At 42.5% G+C, this 12,496-nt stretch overlaps 1 protein-coding gene across 1 annotated transcript in view; it reads left to right on the top strand.

The window, feature by feature from the left end:
* LOC123754440 (uncharacterized) overlaps window positions 1-12,496 on the top strand; it is a 274,623-nt gene that overhangs the window by 75,753 nt on the left and 186,374 nt on the right. The window contains exon 2 of the mRNA XM_069326534.1: window positions 9,779-9,909. Within this exon, the coding sequence (XP_069182635.1) occupies window positions 9,819-9,909 (91 nt within the window). The 5' untranslated portion in view covers window positions 9,779-9,818. The remainder of the gene's footprint in view (window positions 1-9,778; window positions 9,910-12,496) is intronic.

Below are 12,496 nucleotides of genomic sequence, written 5' to 3' on the forward strand. Positions count from 1 at the left end.
TCGTGAATAGTCTTCACTCTTGTAATGCCATCCTAGGAGGAGGAGGATGCTATACAAATTTACCTAAGTAATTTGTTTTACATAATATTACAGGGGTTTCTGTGAGGCATCTTCATAATTCTGTAAACTATTAGCAAATTAGGAAGGTGTCACACTGGAATGACAGCTCATTCTCCTATAATTTATAGTACTTAGACTATTATGTCCAGCGAATAAAAATGGATTGTTACAAAATTTGTTTACAATTTGTATTACCGAATTAGCGCAAATGACATTAAACAATGGATATGAAGCTGATTGGAAAGACTGCATAAAATAAGGTCAAGTAATAAGATTGTGCTGTCATGGGTCAGAGTCCAGGAGTCAGAGAAGGGCTTTTCTTTTTACTGTCTGTTTTGTACCTCTGACGTAGTCATTATATTATATACTGCAAACCAGGTGTAACTTTCCTTCTCTTCTCCATGCACAGAGTTTGAACTGTGAGGCACCATACTGTGTAGTGTGTTATTGCCCCAGGATTTACAGCATAAGGTGAATATATATATATATATATATATATATATATATATATATATATATATATATATATATATATATATATATATATATATATATATATATATATATATATATATCTGTGAGGTTGCAGCTGATCTCTCGCTCTGGTGGAGAAATAGAGAGTTATCATTGGCTGCCTCTCAGAGTGGCAGCCAATGATAAGCTGTGTCTCGAGTCACTGGATATTTATCGTCGAGAGATTTACTACGTATCTGCAGTGAGTGGTGATGGTGTGAAGACTTCTTCTTCAACACTACTCTTGACAAAACACAAATTTTTAATACACGAATTTGATACCTACTTAACAATTTAAGAAAAATAACTCTTGTTTATCAGTTGATCTCAACCTGTTCTGACACTTAATGAACTGCAATTAAAACGCTATCAACTGAAAGCTGACTGACTGAAAGAAAAGTGAACTTCGAAGAAAATATCAGATAGTAGGTGAAAGGTTCTCCTGGATCGTAGTAGAAATGAGAAGCAAACATTCAAGGGAAGAGAGGTGGTGATCATCAGCCCTCTAAGAAGCAACAGGAAATGCAGACAGAGTTATGCCAATACATATACATCCAGTATATAATTCATTCAGGGAGCCACAAAAAGGGCCAATAACTCGAGAGCAAAGTCATGGGGTAGAACTTTCAGCCTTGGGGAAATATACTGAGAATCAAGAAGCCAACGTGAAGATGAAACACGGAGACTAAGGCTAGTAGAGACACCAGAAAGACTTACTTTAGAGCAAGGGAGAAGGTGTCGGTGTAGATGGAGCTCATGGTTTAACCCCTGAGAACTGAACAAAGAATGATCACAAGCATGAAGGTAAGGAAAAGAAAGAGAAAACATACAAGTAGGGACAGGTACCGGACACACAAGAATGAATTAGGGAATACACAGAATTTGGAACTGTGGACAGGAAAATTGAACTTAATAATTATATATCATCCACACAGGCTGCACTGCAGGCCATTGTGGCTGGTTTGGAGGAAGTACGTCAAGACGACAAAGATGTTTTTGTATTTGTCGAGTGCCGAGGAGCACCTGATAAATGAGATACAACTGAAAAGTCACAAGAATGAAATTCATGTGGATTCCATCTCACGTTGGAATAATTCTCAACGAGGTGGCGCAGGACTTGGCCAAACGTGCCACACCAAAACCACAAGTTAACATTGAAAGTGTTTTAACAATGCGCCAAATAAGAAGGAAAATTAGAAATATTTAGGCACAGGCAGAAGTGACGAGGAGAGGTACAATGTATGAGGGAAGTCAGACCATAATACACTACATGTGTGTGAGTGAAAACACCCATTTCACTTATAGTAAAAGGAGAAGTGTTTCGAGTGACTCTGTACACACATGCGGCTCAGGCTTGGGTACAAATATTACTGGGAATATGGGATAGGTGTTCATGATAATGACACGAAGTGTAAACTATGTGGTATGATAAGGTCTCACACCCTGGCCCATTATGTTCTTGATTGTCCCCTGATTAATGTATATAGAAACACTGAGATGAGAACTGTTCCTGAACAAATAGTCTGGATGTGTCACAACGGAAAGACTCATGATATTCAGGAGAGATATATAAGAACTTTGCACCAAAATTGTAACTTTGTTGAATTATCTGAATGTCTATTGCAAATTGCCTGTGTATCTAGTCATACAAGTATGTGTGTGTACGTCTGGGAACATACTGCATATGTAAAGGAAGAAATGCATATGTTTATCACTCAGAATGTTCGGTAATATGTTGATTGTATGTGATTTATGTATGTCTATATATATTTTAAGAACACGTTACTGTACTAAACGAGGTGAGAAGAGCTTGAGCTACCTCATCACTTTGTGTCCATTTATTCTTCAATAAACTTATTTCAATTTTAATTTCAATACGTTAGAATTAGAAGAGACTTTGGGAGATAATTAGAAAATTGTATAGCATGAAATCAGTGGTCGAACCAATCTGTATCACATTCGCATCAGAGGAAAGTGACGTTAAAGAAGCAGATTATAAAAATATAGAAAGAGGTAGCACTTTTAAAGATAATTATTTGATAGTGAACTGACTGAAGAGAACAGTGTTATGACACTAATGCCGGAGAATGATCCCAGTCACATGATAACACGGTTAAGATAACACATCTTACACGGCTTGTGGGTTATCACTAATCAAACTTTTTCTTATAACAAGATATCTGCAAGACAAGAATAAGAATCTTCAACAGCAAGCGATCTCCCACTAAGGAATTTATTTGGTTAGCTTCTGTGTATGATTGATGTGTATGACTGTTGTGTATGACTGTTGTGTATGGCTGTTGTGTATGACTGTTGTGTATGACTGTTGTGTATGGCTGTTGTGTATGGCTGTTGTGTATGACTGTTGTGTATGACTGTTGTGTATGACTGTTGTGTATGGCTGTTGTGTATGGCTGTTGTGTATGGCTGTTGTGTATGGCTGTTGTGTATGACTGTTGTGTATGACTGTTGTGTATGGCTGTTGTGTATGGCTGTTGTGTATGACTGTTGTGTATGACTGTTGTGTATGACTGTTGTGTATGACTGTTAATGAATATGAATATGACGCATACAGAGAAGGAAAGGGAAATACCAGGGGGAAAGCGCCAAGCCATTACGACAATGTAGCCTTGGAAGGGATCAGGATAAGGATTATGGATGGGACGGGGGGGGGGGGAGGGGGAAGGAATGGTGCCTAACCCCTTTGGGACGGTCGGGAATTGAACGTCGACCTGCATGAGGCGAAACCGTCGCTCTACCGCCCAGAACAAGTGGTTGGGTGAGAAGAAACCATAGTGTGTGTGTGAGACCCACTACCACACACACACACACACACACACACACACACACACTCCAATACCCACACAAGGCAGGCCAGATCCGAGACCACATCCCAGGCTACACCCCAGACCATACCCCAGACCACACCCCAGGCCACACCCCAGGCCACACCCCGGGCCTCACCCCAGGCCACACCCCAGGCCACACCCCAGACCACACCCCAGGCCACACCCCAGGCCACACCCCAGACCACACCCCAGACCACACCCCAGGCCACACCCCAGGCCACACCCCAGGCCACACCCCTGACCACACCCCGGGCCTCACCCCAGACCACACCCCAGGGGTATGGATTGTTGCACGAATGCAACAATCTCAACGCCCTCAACACCCGAAATATACACGAATAGGCAACGCACTTTGACAAGAAACTGACGACCAAGGCCCACCGTCTCTTCAACATTTAGAAACACTCTTGCAAGCATGTTGCAAATGCCTCACAACGGTGTTCAGTAACACTATAGATTCCCTGCGTTTGTATCTGAACAGATAAAGTTATCCTGTAGCTTAAAAGTATCTCTAATGACGTAAAAAATTATAATAAAACCATTTACACCACTACTAATGGTAGTAATGATAACAATAACAATAAGAGTCAAAATAATAATGATAATGATGATAAGAATGAAAATAATTATAATAAAAAGGAGAATATTAATAGTAATACTGATATTAGTAATGATATTAATGATAAAAAGCCTAGGTAGAAAAAAGCCACTTACCATTACTGAGGTTTCTGGCCAGGTACCTCCGTCCCGTACAAGCAGGCTTGGGTATAACCCCACAGTACTACCAGGATAAAATTGTACCCCTAGGCCGGATAGTTCCTCACGGCATCGCCCACAAAACTGTACCCCAGGCCGGATAGTTCCCCAAGCCAATACCAACATAAACCGTACTCGGTCCGGATGGTTTCTAACAACACTGCTCACCTAAACGGCACCCAGGCCGGATAACATTGCCCACATAAACTGTACTCTGGCCGGATAAGAGTTCAAGACAATAATCACACGAGGTTATCGGCCATGTGCCGATAATTCCGTTACAGCATTGCTGAAATGGACAGTAAAATTAAATGTGGTATAGTTTCATTCAATATACCCATAAGATAAGATATAATCCGCCACAGCACCTCCGCATAAACTGTACAGTGATCAGAGGGCGTTACTCAGAAACAGTACCGTATCCGGATAATTGTTCACACAGTGGCACTCGCGTAGACAGCACACCCTGGCAGCGCCGATCACCCTCTAGAACCTCTGCTAGTTTAACAAATTGATGCCATATTTTCGTAAAGATGAAATTACGACAGGATGGTGGCCATATTTTTTTTCCTCCCGAGAAATATTTATACCTTAAGAACCGGGATATATTATTCCTGTTGAGATCAGCTTGAGCAAGGTCCCCCACCTCTCTCTCTCTCTCTCTCTTTGTCTCTCTCTCTCTCTGTCTGTCTGTCTCTCTCTCTCTCTCTCTCTGATTGTCTCTGTCTCTCGCTCTCTGTCTCTGTCTATCTCTCTCTCTCTCTCTCTCTGATTGTCTCTGTCTCTCGCTCTCTGTCTCTGTCTCTCTCTCTCTCTCTCTCTCTCTCTCTCTCTCTCTCTCTCTCTCTCTCTCTCTCTCTCTCTCTCTCTCTCTCTCTCTCTCTCTCTCTCTCTTTCTCTCTCTCTCTCTGTCTCTCTCTCTCTCTCTCTCTCTCTCTCTCTCTCTCTCTCTCTCTCTCTCTCTCTCCCCGTCTCTAAAATATGGTGTACAAACAGGCGCCACAAAGGTCACTACTATTATGTTGGGTCATCACGTTAAGATCAGTGTTGTACACTCTCGGGTCATATTGAGCCTCCGTGTTTGATACTTCAGAACAACCAATTGTTTCTAATTGGGTATCCTATTTGAGTCGATGGTGGAGGGTCGCTAAGTTGGCACAGATTTATATAATGGGAGAGAGGACTTAGGTCAAAGTAATGGCCAATTAGCTTAATGTCTATTGTGGGGAAAGTTGCTTGAATCATTAACAAACAAAAGTCCATTTATGTATAAAAAAAAAGATTATCAATTTGCAACATTGTTTAATTTTAAGCGCTACTTGCTTTAAACAAATTCCTTCACACTAATTTTCAGCATATTTAAAACATTTCGATGGAGCAAAAGATTGGGACATTTTAGATAACTGATTTTACCAAAGCCTTTAATACCATGACTGGCGAAGGGATGATTAGAGAGGGATTGGGGCTAATCTTCCCTTGGATAAGAGCCTGGCTATTCAGCGGGAACATAGGCTATGAACATTATAACAGTGAAATTCAAGTGGGGCGGAAAACCATGTGTAGTTTACCATGAGTTTACAAATTGTCGCCAGTAAAAGCCCGAACACTTGGGCTTAGGGACGGTACAACGACGGTCTCGCTTCATGCAGATCGGTGTTCAATCCCCCGACCGTCCCAAAGTGGTTGGTCGCCGTTCCTTTCCCACCATTCTTTACCAAATCCTTATCCTGACCCCTTCCAAGTGCTATATAGTCGACATGGCTTGGCGCTTTCCCCACTGATTATTCCCTCCCTCACCACTGAAAGCTGCACGAGACTAACCGTAGCCATCCGGCCTTCCAGCCTAAAACAGAGACAGACATTCTATATATATATATATATATATATATATATTGCTTCAGCAGTTAGCTCAGTTAAGGGTCAATAGTTATAAGGGGTGCCAGTAGTACAGTTGGATTCGTTCTCGACTCACAATCGAGAATTCAGGGTTTGAATCCCGGGCGGGACAGAATTGGTTGGGCGCGTTTCATATCACCTAATGCAACTGTTCACCTAGCAGTAAGCGGGTACCTATGAGTTAGAGAGCTTGTTGTGGGGTTGCATCCTGGGGTAAGGAGTAGTTTGACCTTGAGGGACCCTCGATATAAGCCTAACGGGTATATATACACTGGCTGCCTGTCCCCCGACACTATGAATTATTAATTATTAACTCGATTCTTGTGCTATTCCCCTGTTATCCGTCATCTGCTCACATCCACCATCCATCCATCTCCTCCACTCACCAGCATCCACCATCCACTCACCCACATCCACCACTCACCCACCAACCCACCCTTCTACCCCTCACATGCAGGTGTCATCCATCAACACATTACGTCATATATTAAGGCGGATTTTCTTAGTGAGTGATGACATACACACCAAGAGAGTTGAGTAATAAATGCAAGAGTTGACCAAGGCTGACTGTGGCATGAATATTGTGTGTGTGTGTGTGTGTGTGTGTGTGTGTGTGTGTGTGTGTGTGTGTGTGTGTGTGTGTGTGTGTGTGTGTGTGTGTGTGTGTGTGTGTGTGTGTGTGGTGTGTGTGTGTGTGTGTGTGTGTGTGTGTGTGTGTCAATGAGTGAGTGAGTGAATGTGGGCTTACCAGTCAGTGTTTATCTATCTACATCTAAGAGTAGCCAGATATATTGCATCCCACCCACCAAGTCCACACACCTGGCCAAGACAGCTGCCTCCACCGCAACAGGTGAGTCTGGGAAGCAGCAGCAGCCAGCCAGCCAGCCCACACACACCTGAGCACCCAGCAACCATCTCCAGGAGTGATGCAACCAACACCTCCATACATACACCCTACAGGTCTCTCCCAGCACCAACATGGACTCTTCCTTTGGCTGTGTTCATATAGATATCCCCGTGTATTCCATGAACCTGGAACACCCGCACACACCTATCTCCAGCCCCCCTCCCTTCCCCCACACACCCCCCTCCCCTAGCACCCCCAACTCCTCTACCCCTACCCCTAACACCCCCCTAAATGTCACTGAGGGAGGAGGCAGCGTTTACTAACTCAATTTCCTTCAGATGAGCCACCAGACGACGCCTCGTTGCATATGAATATTTCAGGAGACCAAGTTTGCGTTTTCGGACGAACACCTACCCACCTACTCGGGGTAAGGGAGGTGGGGGGTGGTGGTGGGTATCGAACTGGGTGTGTGTGGGGGACTTGGTGGGCACGGGTAGGTGGAGATATGACGATAAGGTGAGTTTGGACTTACCTGTACCTGAAGTCGGACTGGTAATATTTCTACGGCTTCTATTCTAACACTATTTATATTATCTATCATTCTCATCAATGTCATTTTCTTTATCATTCATATCATCATCACCAATTTCAGGATAATCATGAATATATTTATCATCGGTACACTTAGCATCATGTTAATCATCGTCATCATCCCCCAGTATCATTTAATTTGATCTTACTAGCTAAAAATTTCGGAGCAGAGCGACAAAGGGAGCAAGCAAGACTAGAGGAGCTTAAGGTGGCTGATCTACAGCATAATATATTGTGGCAAAGTTTGGACCGTCGCGATAAATGTAAAGGCAAGGTATTGTTCGCTCAATACTACTACTACACACACACACACACACACACACACACACACACACACACACACACACACACACACACACACACACACACACACACACTGTAGGTCTGGTAGCTGAGTGGGTAGCGCGCAGGACTCGTAATTCTATGGCCCGGGTTCGATTCTCGGACCAGGCAGAAACAAATGGGCAAAGTTTCTTTCACCCTGAATGCCCCTGTTACCTATCAGTAAATAGGTACCTGGGAGTTAGACAGCTGTTACGGAGCTGCTTCCTGTGTGTGTGTGTGTGTGTGTGAAAACAAAATTAGTTAGTAGTTACAGTTGATTGATTGACAGTTGAGAGGCGTGCCGAAAGAGCAGAGCTCAACCCCCACAAGAACAACTAGGTGAATACATCTAGGTGAATATACACACTTGAGTCTTAGACCGAAGGGCCCAGGTACGATTCCCAGCAAGGTAGAAAGAAGATGATGCCTCTGGGAATGTGTATGTGCGTGTGAGAGGAAAGAGAGAGAGAGAGAGAGAGAGAGAGAGAGAGAGAGAGAGAGAGAGAGAGAGAGAGAGAGAGAGAGAGAGAGAGAGCACATTAGGCAACCTACCGATCGTTATAAAGTCGGAGCTCTATTTGTCCTAACAGGATAAATAACAAATACAAATAGAAAACGCACACACAAACACATATACATATATATATACATATATATACACATATAACCATTCACATTCTTCCCTCCTCCCCCCCCCCCACTCCCTGGTCATAGAGGATAGGTGTCACGACCTCCGCCTGCCAGCATGGCCACCAAGCCACAACCACTGGTCAGGCATCTTATCAACAACGTCTACTCTCAGGCAACGTGACCCCTCGTACAAGACTTGTGCGAAGAAATGCACAGTTCTCGTGTGCAATGCGTGGCACATGTGTTGCAACAGGTGCGCACTGTTGCAGAACCATTGGTGCAGGTAGCTCTCAGGCTGAAGGAAGGTGCTCTAGAGTGCACAGAACCCCCATAAAAACCACATCTAGAGTGCACAGAACCCCCATCCCCAGGTGCCGTAGTAAGGATTCGAACCAGAGTGTGTTCCCCGGCAGACGCTCTATAGTGGAGCTCGGGAGGATCCAGCGTATAGGTTCGAACCTGCATCACGGCTCCTGTGGATTTGTTCATTGATATGTCGCGTTCATGTGATTTATCTCAGTAGTAATGATAATGACGATAATTAGGATAATATATAGATAATCTAGTCGACATATATCTGTTGAGGTCATGTACAATCGTGTCCAGTTTGTTGATTTATAAATGTTATAATTTATTGAAGTATATGACTGTATGTCTTTAGATATTTAAAAGTTATTTTGATATTTTGATTGTTACAAACATTTACTAGTTTAAATATTACTAAATTATTTACTTATTTCAAATATCTTGAATTATTTAATTATTTAATTATTCAGTTATTATTAATAAATAAATTTGTAACTGATAATTTTACAATAAATTTGTAAAATTAACATATAATAATTGTATTATTTAATTAGTTTATTATTAATTGATTTAATTATCATATAATAATTTAGGTCTTAGTTAATTATATACAATTATTATTAATAACATGACGTCAAGTCCTTAAGAATTCATTATTATTCAAACATCAATTTAATTCAATTTTTAATGATTTAATGATTGTACATATATTTAATTATTATTTAAGTATTAATTAGTATTTCGTTACTTTAAATGGTTGTTTGTTTCTAATCAAACATCTGCAGTTATTACTGGATAATATTCTTTAAGTATCTACTACTACATCAATGAAGCCTACTACTACTACTACTACTACTACTACTACTACTACTACTACTACTACTACTACTACTACGTCATCAATGAGTACACATATATATTGATATATTACATAGTTTATAATTGACTTGTTGATTCACATTGATGTCAATAGTAAATATATATATTTTCTTATATTCCTGTGCAGATGGCGAGCCATTAGCGACACCCCAAGGGTTAGAGTGGTGATGGGCGTGGCCACGGTGACCAGCGTGGAGATGTGGGCGTGGCTGCTGGTGTGGGCGGGGGTCGTGGTGGGCGTGGCTCAGCCCGCCTCTGGTATGTACGCCCTTCTTTCCCCGCACTTGTATATTCGTTTTCTCACTCCCAAGACGATCTATGTTGTGTGCTCAGGAGGCTGTGAGGGACAGCTGTGCATGAGGTTATGAGGGGAAACTGTGCAGTAAGTTATGAGAAACTGTGCAGTAAGTTATGAGAGTGAATCTGTGCAGTAAGTTATGAGGGGAAACTGTGCAGTAAGTTATGAGGGAAAACTGTGCAGTAAGTTATGGGAAACTGTGTAGTAAGTTATGAGAAACTGTGCAGTAAGTTATGAGAGTGAATCTGTGCAGTAAGTTATGAGGGGAAACTGTGCAGTAAGTTATGAGGGAAAACTGTGCAGTAAGTTATGGGAAACTGTGTAGTAAGTTGTGAGAAACTGTGCAGGGAGTTATGAGGGGAAACTGTGCAGTAAGTTATGAGGAGAAACTGTGCAGTAAGTTATGAGGGGAAACTGTGCAGTGAGTTATGAGGGGAAACTGTGCAGTAAGTTATGAGAAACTGTGCAGTAAGTTATGAGGGGAAACTGTGCAGTGAGTTATGAGGGGAAACTGTGCAGTAAGTTATAAGGAGAAACTGTGCAGTGAGTTATGAGGGGAAACTGTGCAGTAAGTTATGAGGGGAAACTGTGCAGTGACTTATGAGTGGAAACTGTGCAGTAAGTTATGAGGGGAAACTGTGCAGTAAGTTATGAGGGGAAACTGTGCAGTGACTTATGAGGGGAAACTGTGCAGTAAGTTATGAGGGGAAACTGTGCAGTAAGTTATGAGGGAGACCAGTGCATGAGGTTATGAGGGGAAACTGTGAAGTGACTTATGAGTGGAAACTGTGCAGTAAGTTATGAGGAGAAACTGTGCAGTGAGTTATGAGAGTGAAACTACACTGTTCACTGCCTCTGATCATTTCACCTGTTGTGTTTCACTGTCGCACGTGATCAGTATGTGGTAAGGCTTACCATGAGGCAGGGCCCGGGAGCTGAAGCTCTGAGCCTCCTCACCCCGTCCTCCTAAGGTCCCCCCCAACGTCAGGAAACTGTCGTACTAAAGTGCCCTTGTCCTAACCTGCCAGAGAACCCAAAACAGAAAACGGGACTTTATATGTCAATTTCGACAGCCGCTTCCATTTTCTAGTACGACGATTTTTGGCCGACGGTCTATTAGAAGGACGAGTTGAACAGCCGTAGGGGGAAGGTTATCTTCTTGAGGTTATCTTGAGATGATTTCGGGGCTTTTTAGTGTCCCCGCGGCCCGGTCCTCGACCAGGCCTCCACCCCCAGGGAGCAGCCCGTGACAGCTGACTAACACCCAGGTACCTATTTTACTGCTAGGTAACAGGGGCATAGGGTGAAAGAAACTCTACCCATTGTTTCTCGCCGGCGCCCGGGATCGAACCCGGGACCACAGGATTACAAGTCCAGGAAGAGCGGGAAGAGAGGGAGGAAATTTTCATGGGAAAGCGCCAAGCCATTACGACTATATAGCACTTGGAAGGGGTCAGGATAAGGATTTGGGATGGGACGGGGGAGGGGAGGAATGGTGCCCAACCACTTGGACGGTCCTTTCCAAGTTCAGTTCATTCACCTGAGCTAATCCCTTGCCCTTTTCATTCACTTTGTTTTTCATTTTATTTCTTACGCCAGACATGGCCATTCACTACCAACACTAACAGTGTATAAGTGTTTATACACGTTCTTCTGTCCTCCACGGACGGGGTGAGACAACTGTAGCGGGTGAGTGACCAACCACAGGCGACTCAAGTGCTTCAAGACTGGCAAAAATCAATAGTAACCAGCGTATGGTTTTTCGTCTCTAATTCATATTAAAGGGTCAAGAGAGAGTTGCTACACTCCATAGTGAGATATTAAGCACTCGTATATAGGTGAGTCACAGATATACTTACTCCACTTACACGTGGTATATACTTACACTTACTCCATGGTTGGAGTAAGTGACAGATATACAGGTGAGTTAGTGACAGATATACAGGTGAGTTAGTGACAGATATACAGGTAAGTGACAGATATACAGGTGAGTAAGTGACAGATATACAGGTGAGTAAGTGACAGATATACAGGTGAGTTAGTGACAGATATACAGGTGAGTTAGTGACAGATATACAGGTAAGTGACAGATATACAGGTGAGTAAGTGACAGATAAACAGATATAAAATAAAAAAAGACAATAATGAACATAATTTTCCAACACAAATGAGGCAGCAAAGTCCTGTTTTTTTTTTATTTTTTATTTTTTATTTTTTTTAAATACACGCAACGAGATACATGAGAATATTTGATCATTTTATATTGAGAAATATATAGGACTAACTGAACAATGTGGTAGTGATCAATGGTTTATTTGAAAAATGTGAATGATAAAAATTGGTGGAGGAGAAAGCAGAGGATACAAACACCACTTTAAACAAGCAGTGACTTCCGTATTGCACACTCCATATAACGCAGGTCCGGCCAACCCTCTCTCTCTCTCTCTCTCTCTCTCTCTCTCTCTCTCTCTCTCTCTCTCTCTCTCTCTCTCTCTCTCTCTCTCTCTGTCTCTCTCTCTCTCTCTCTCTCTCTCTCTCTCTCTCTCT

This window comes from Procambarus clarkii, chromosome 18, assembly GCF_040958095.1.
Source record: "Procambarus clarkii isolate CNS0578487 chromosome 18, FALCON_Pclarkii_2.0, whole genome shotgun sequence".
Taxonomy (NCBI): Eukaryota; Metazoa; Arthropoda; class Malacostraca; order Decapoda; family Cambaridae; genus Procambarus; species Procambarus clarkii.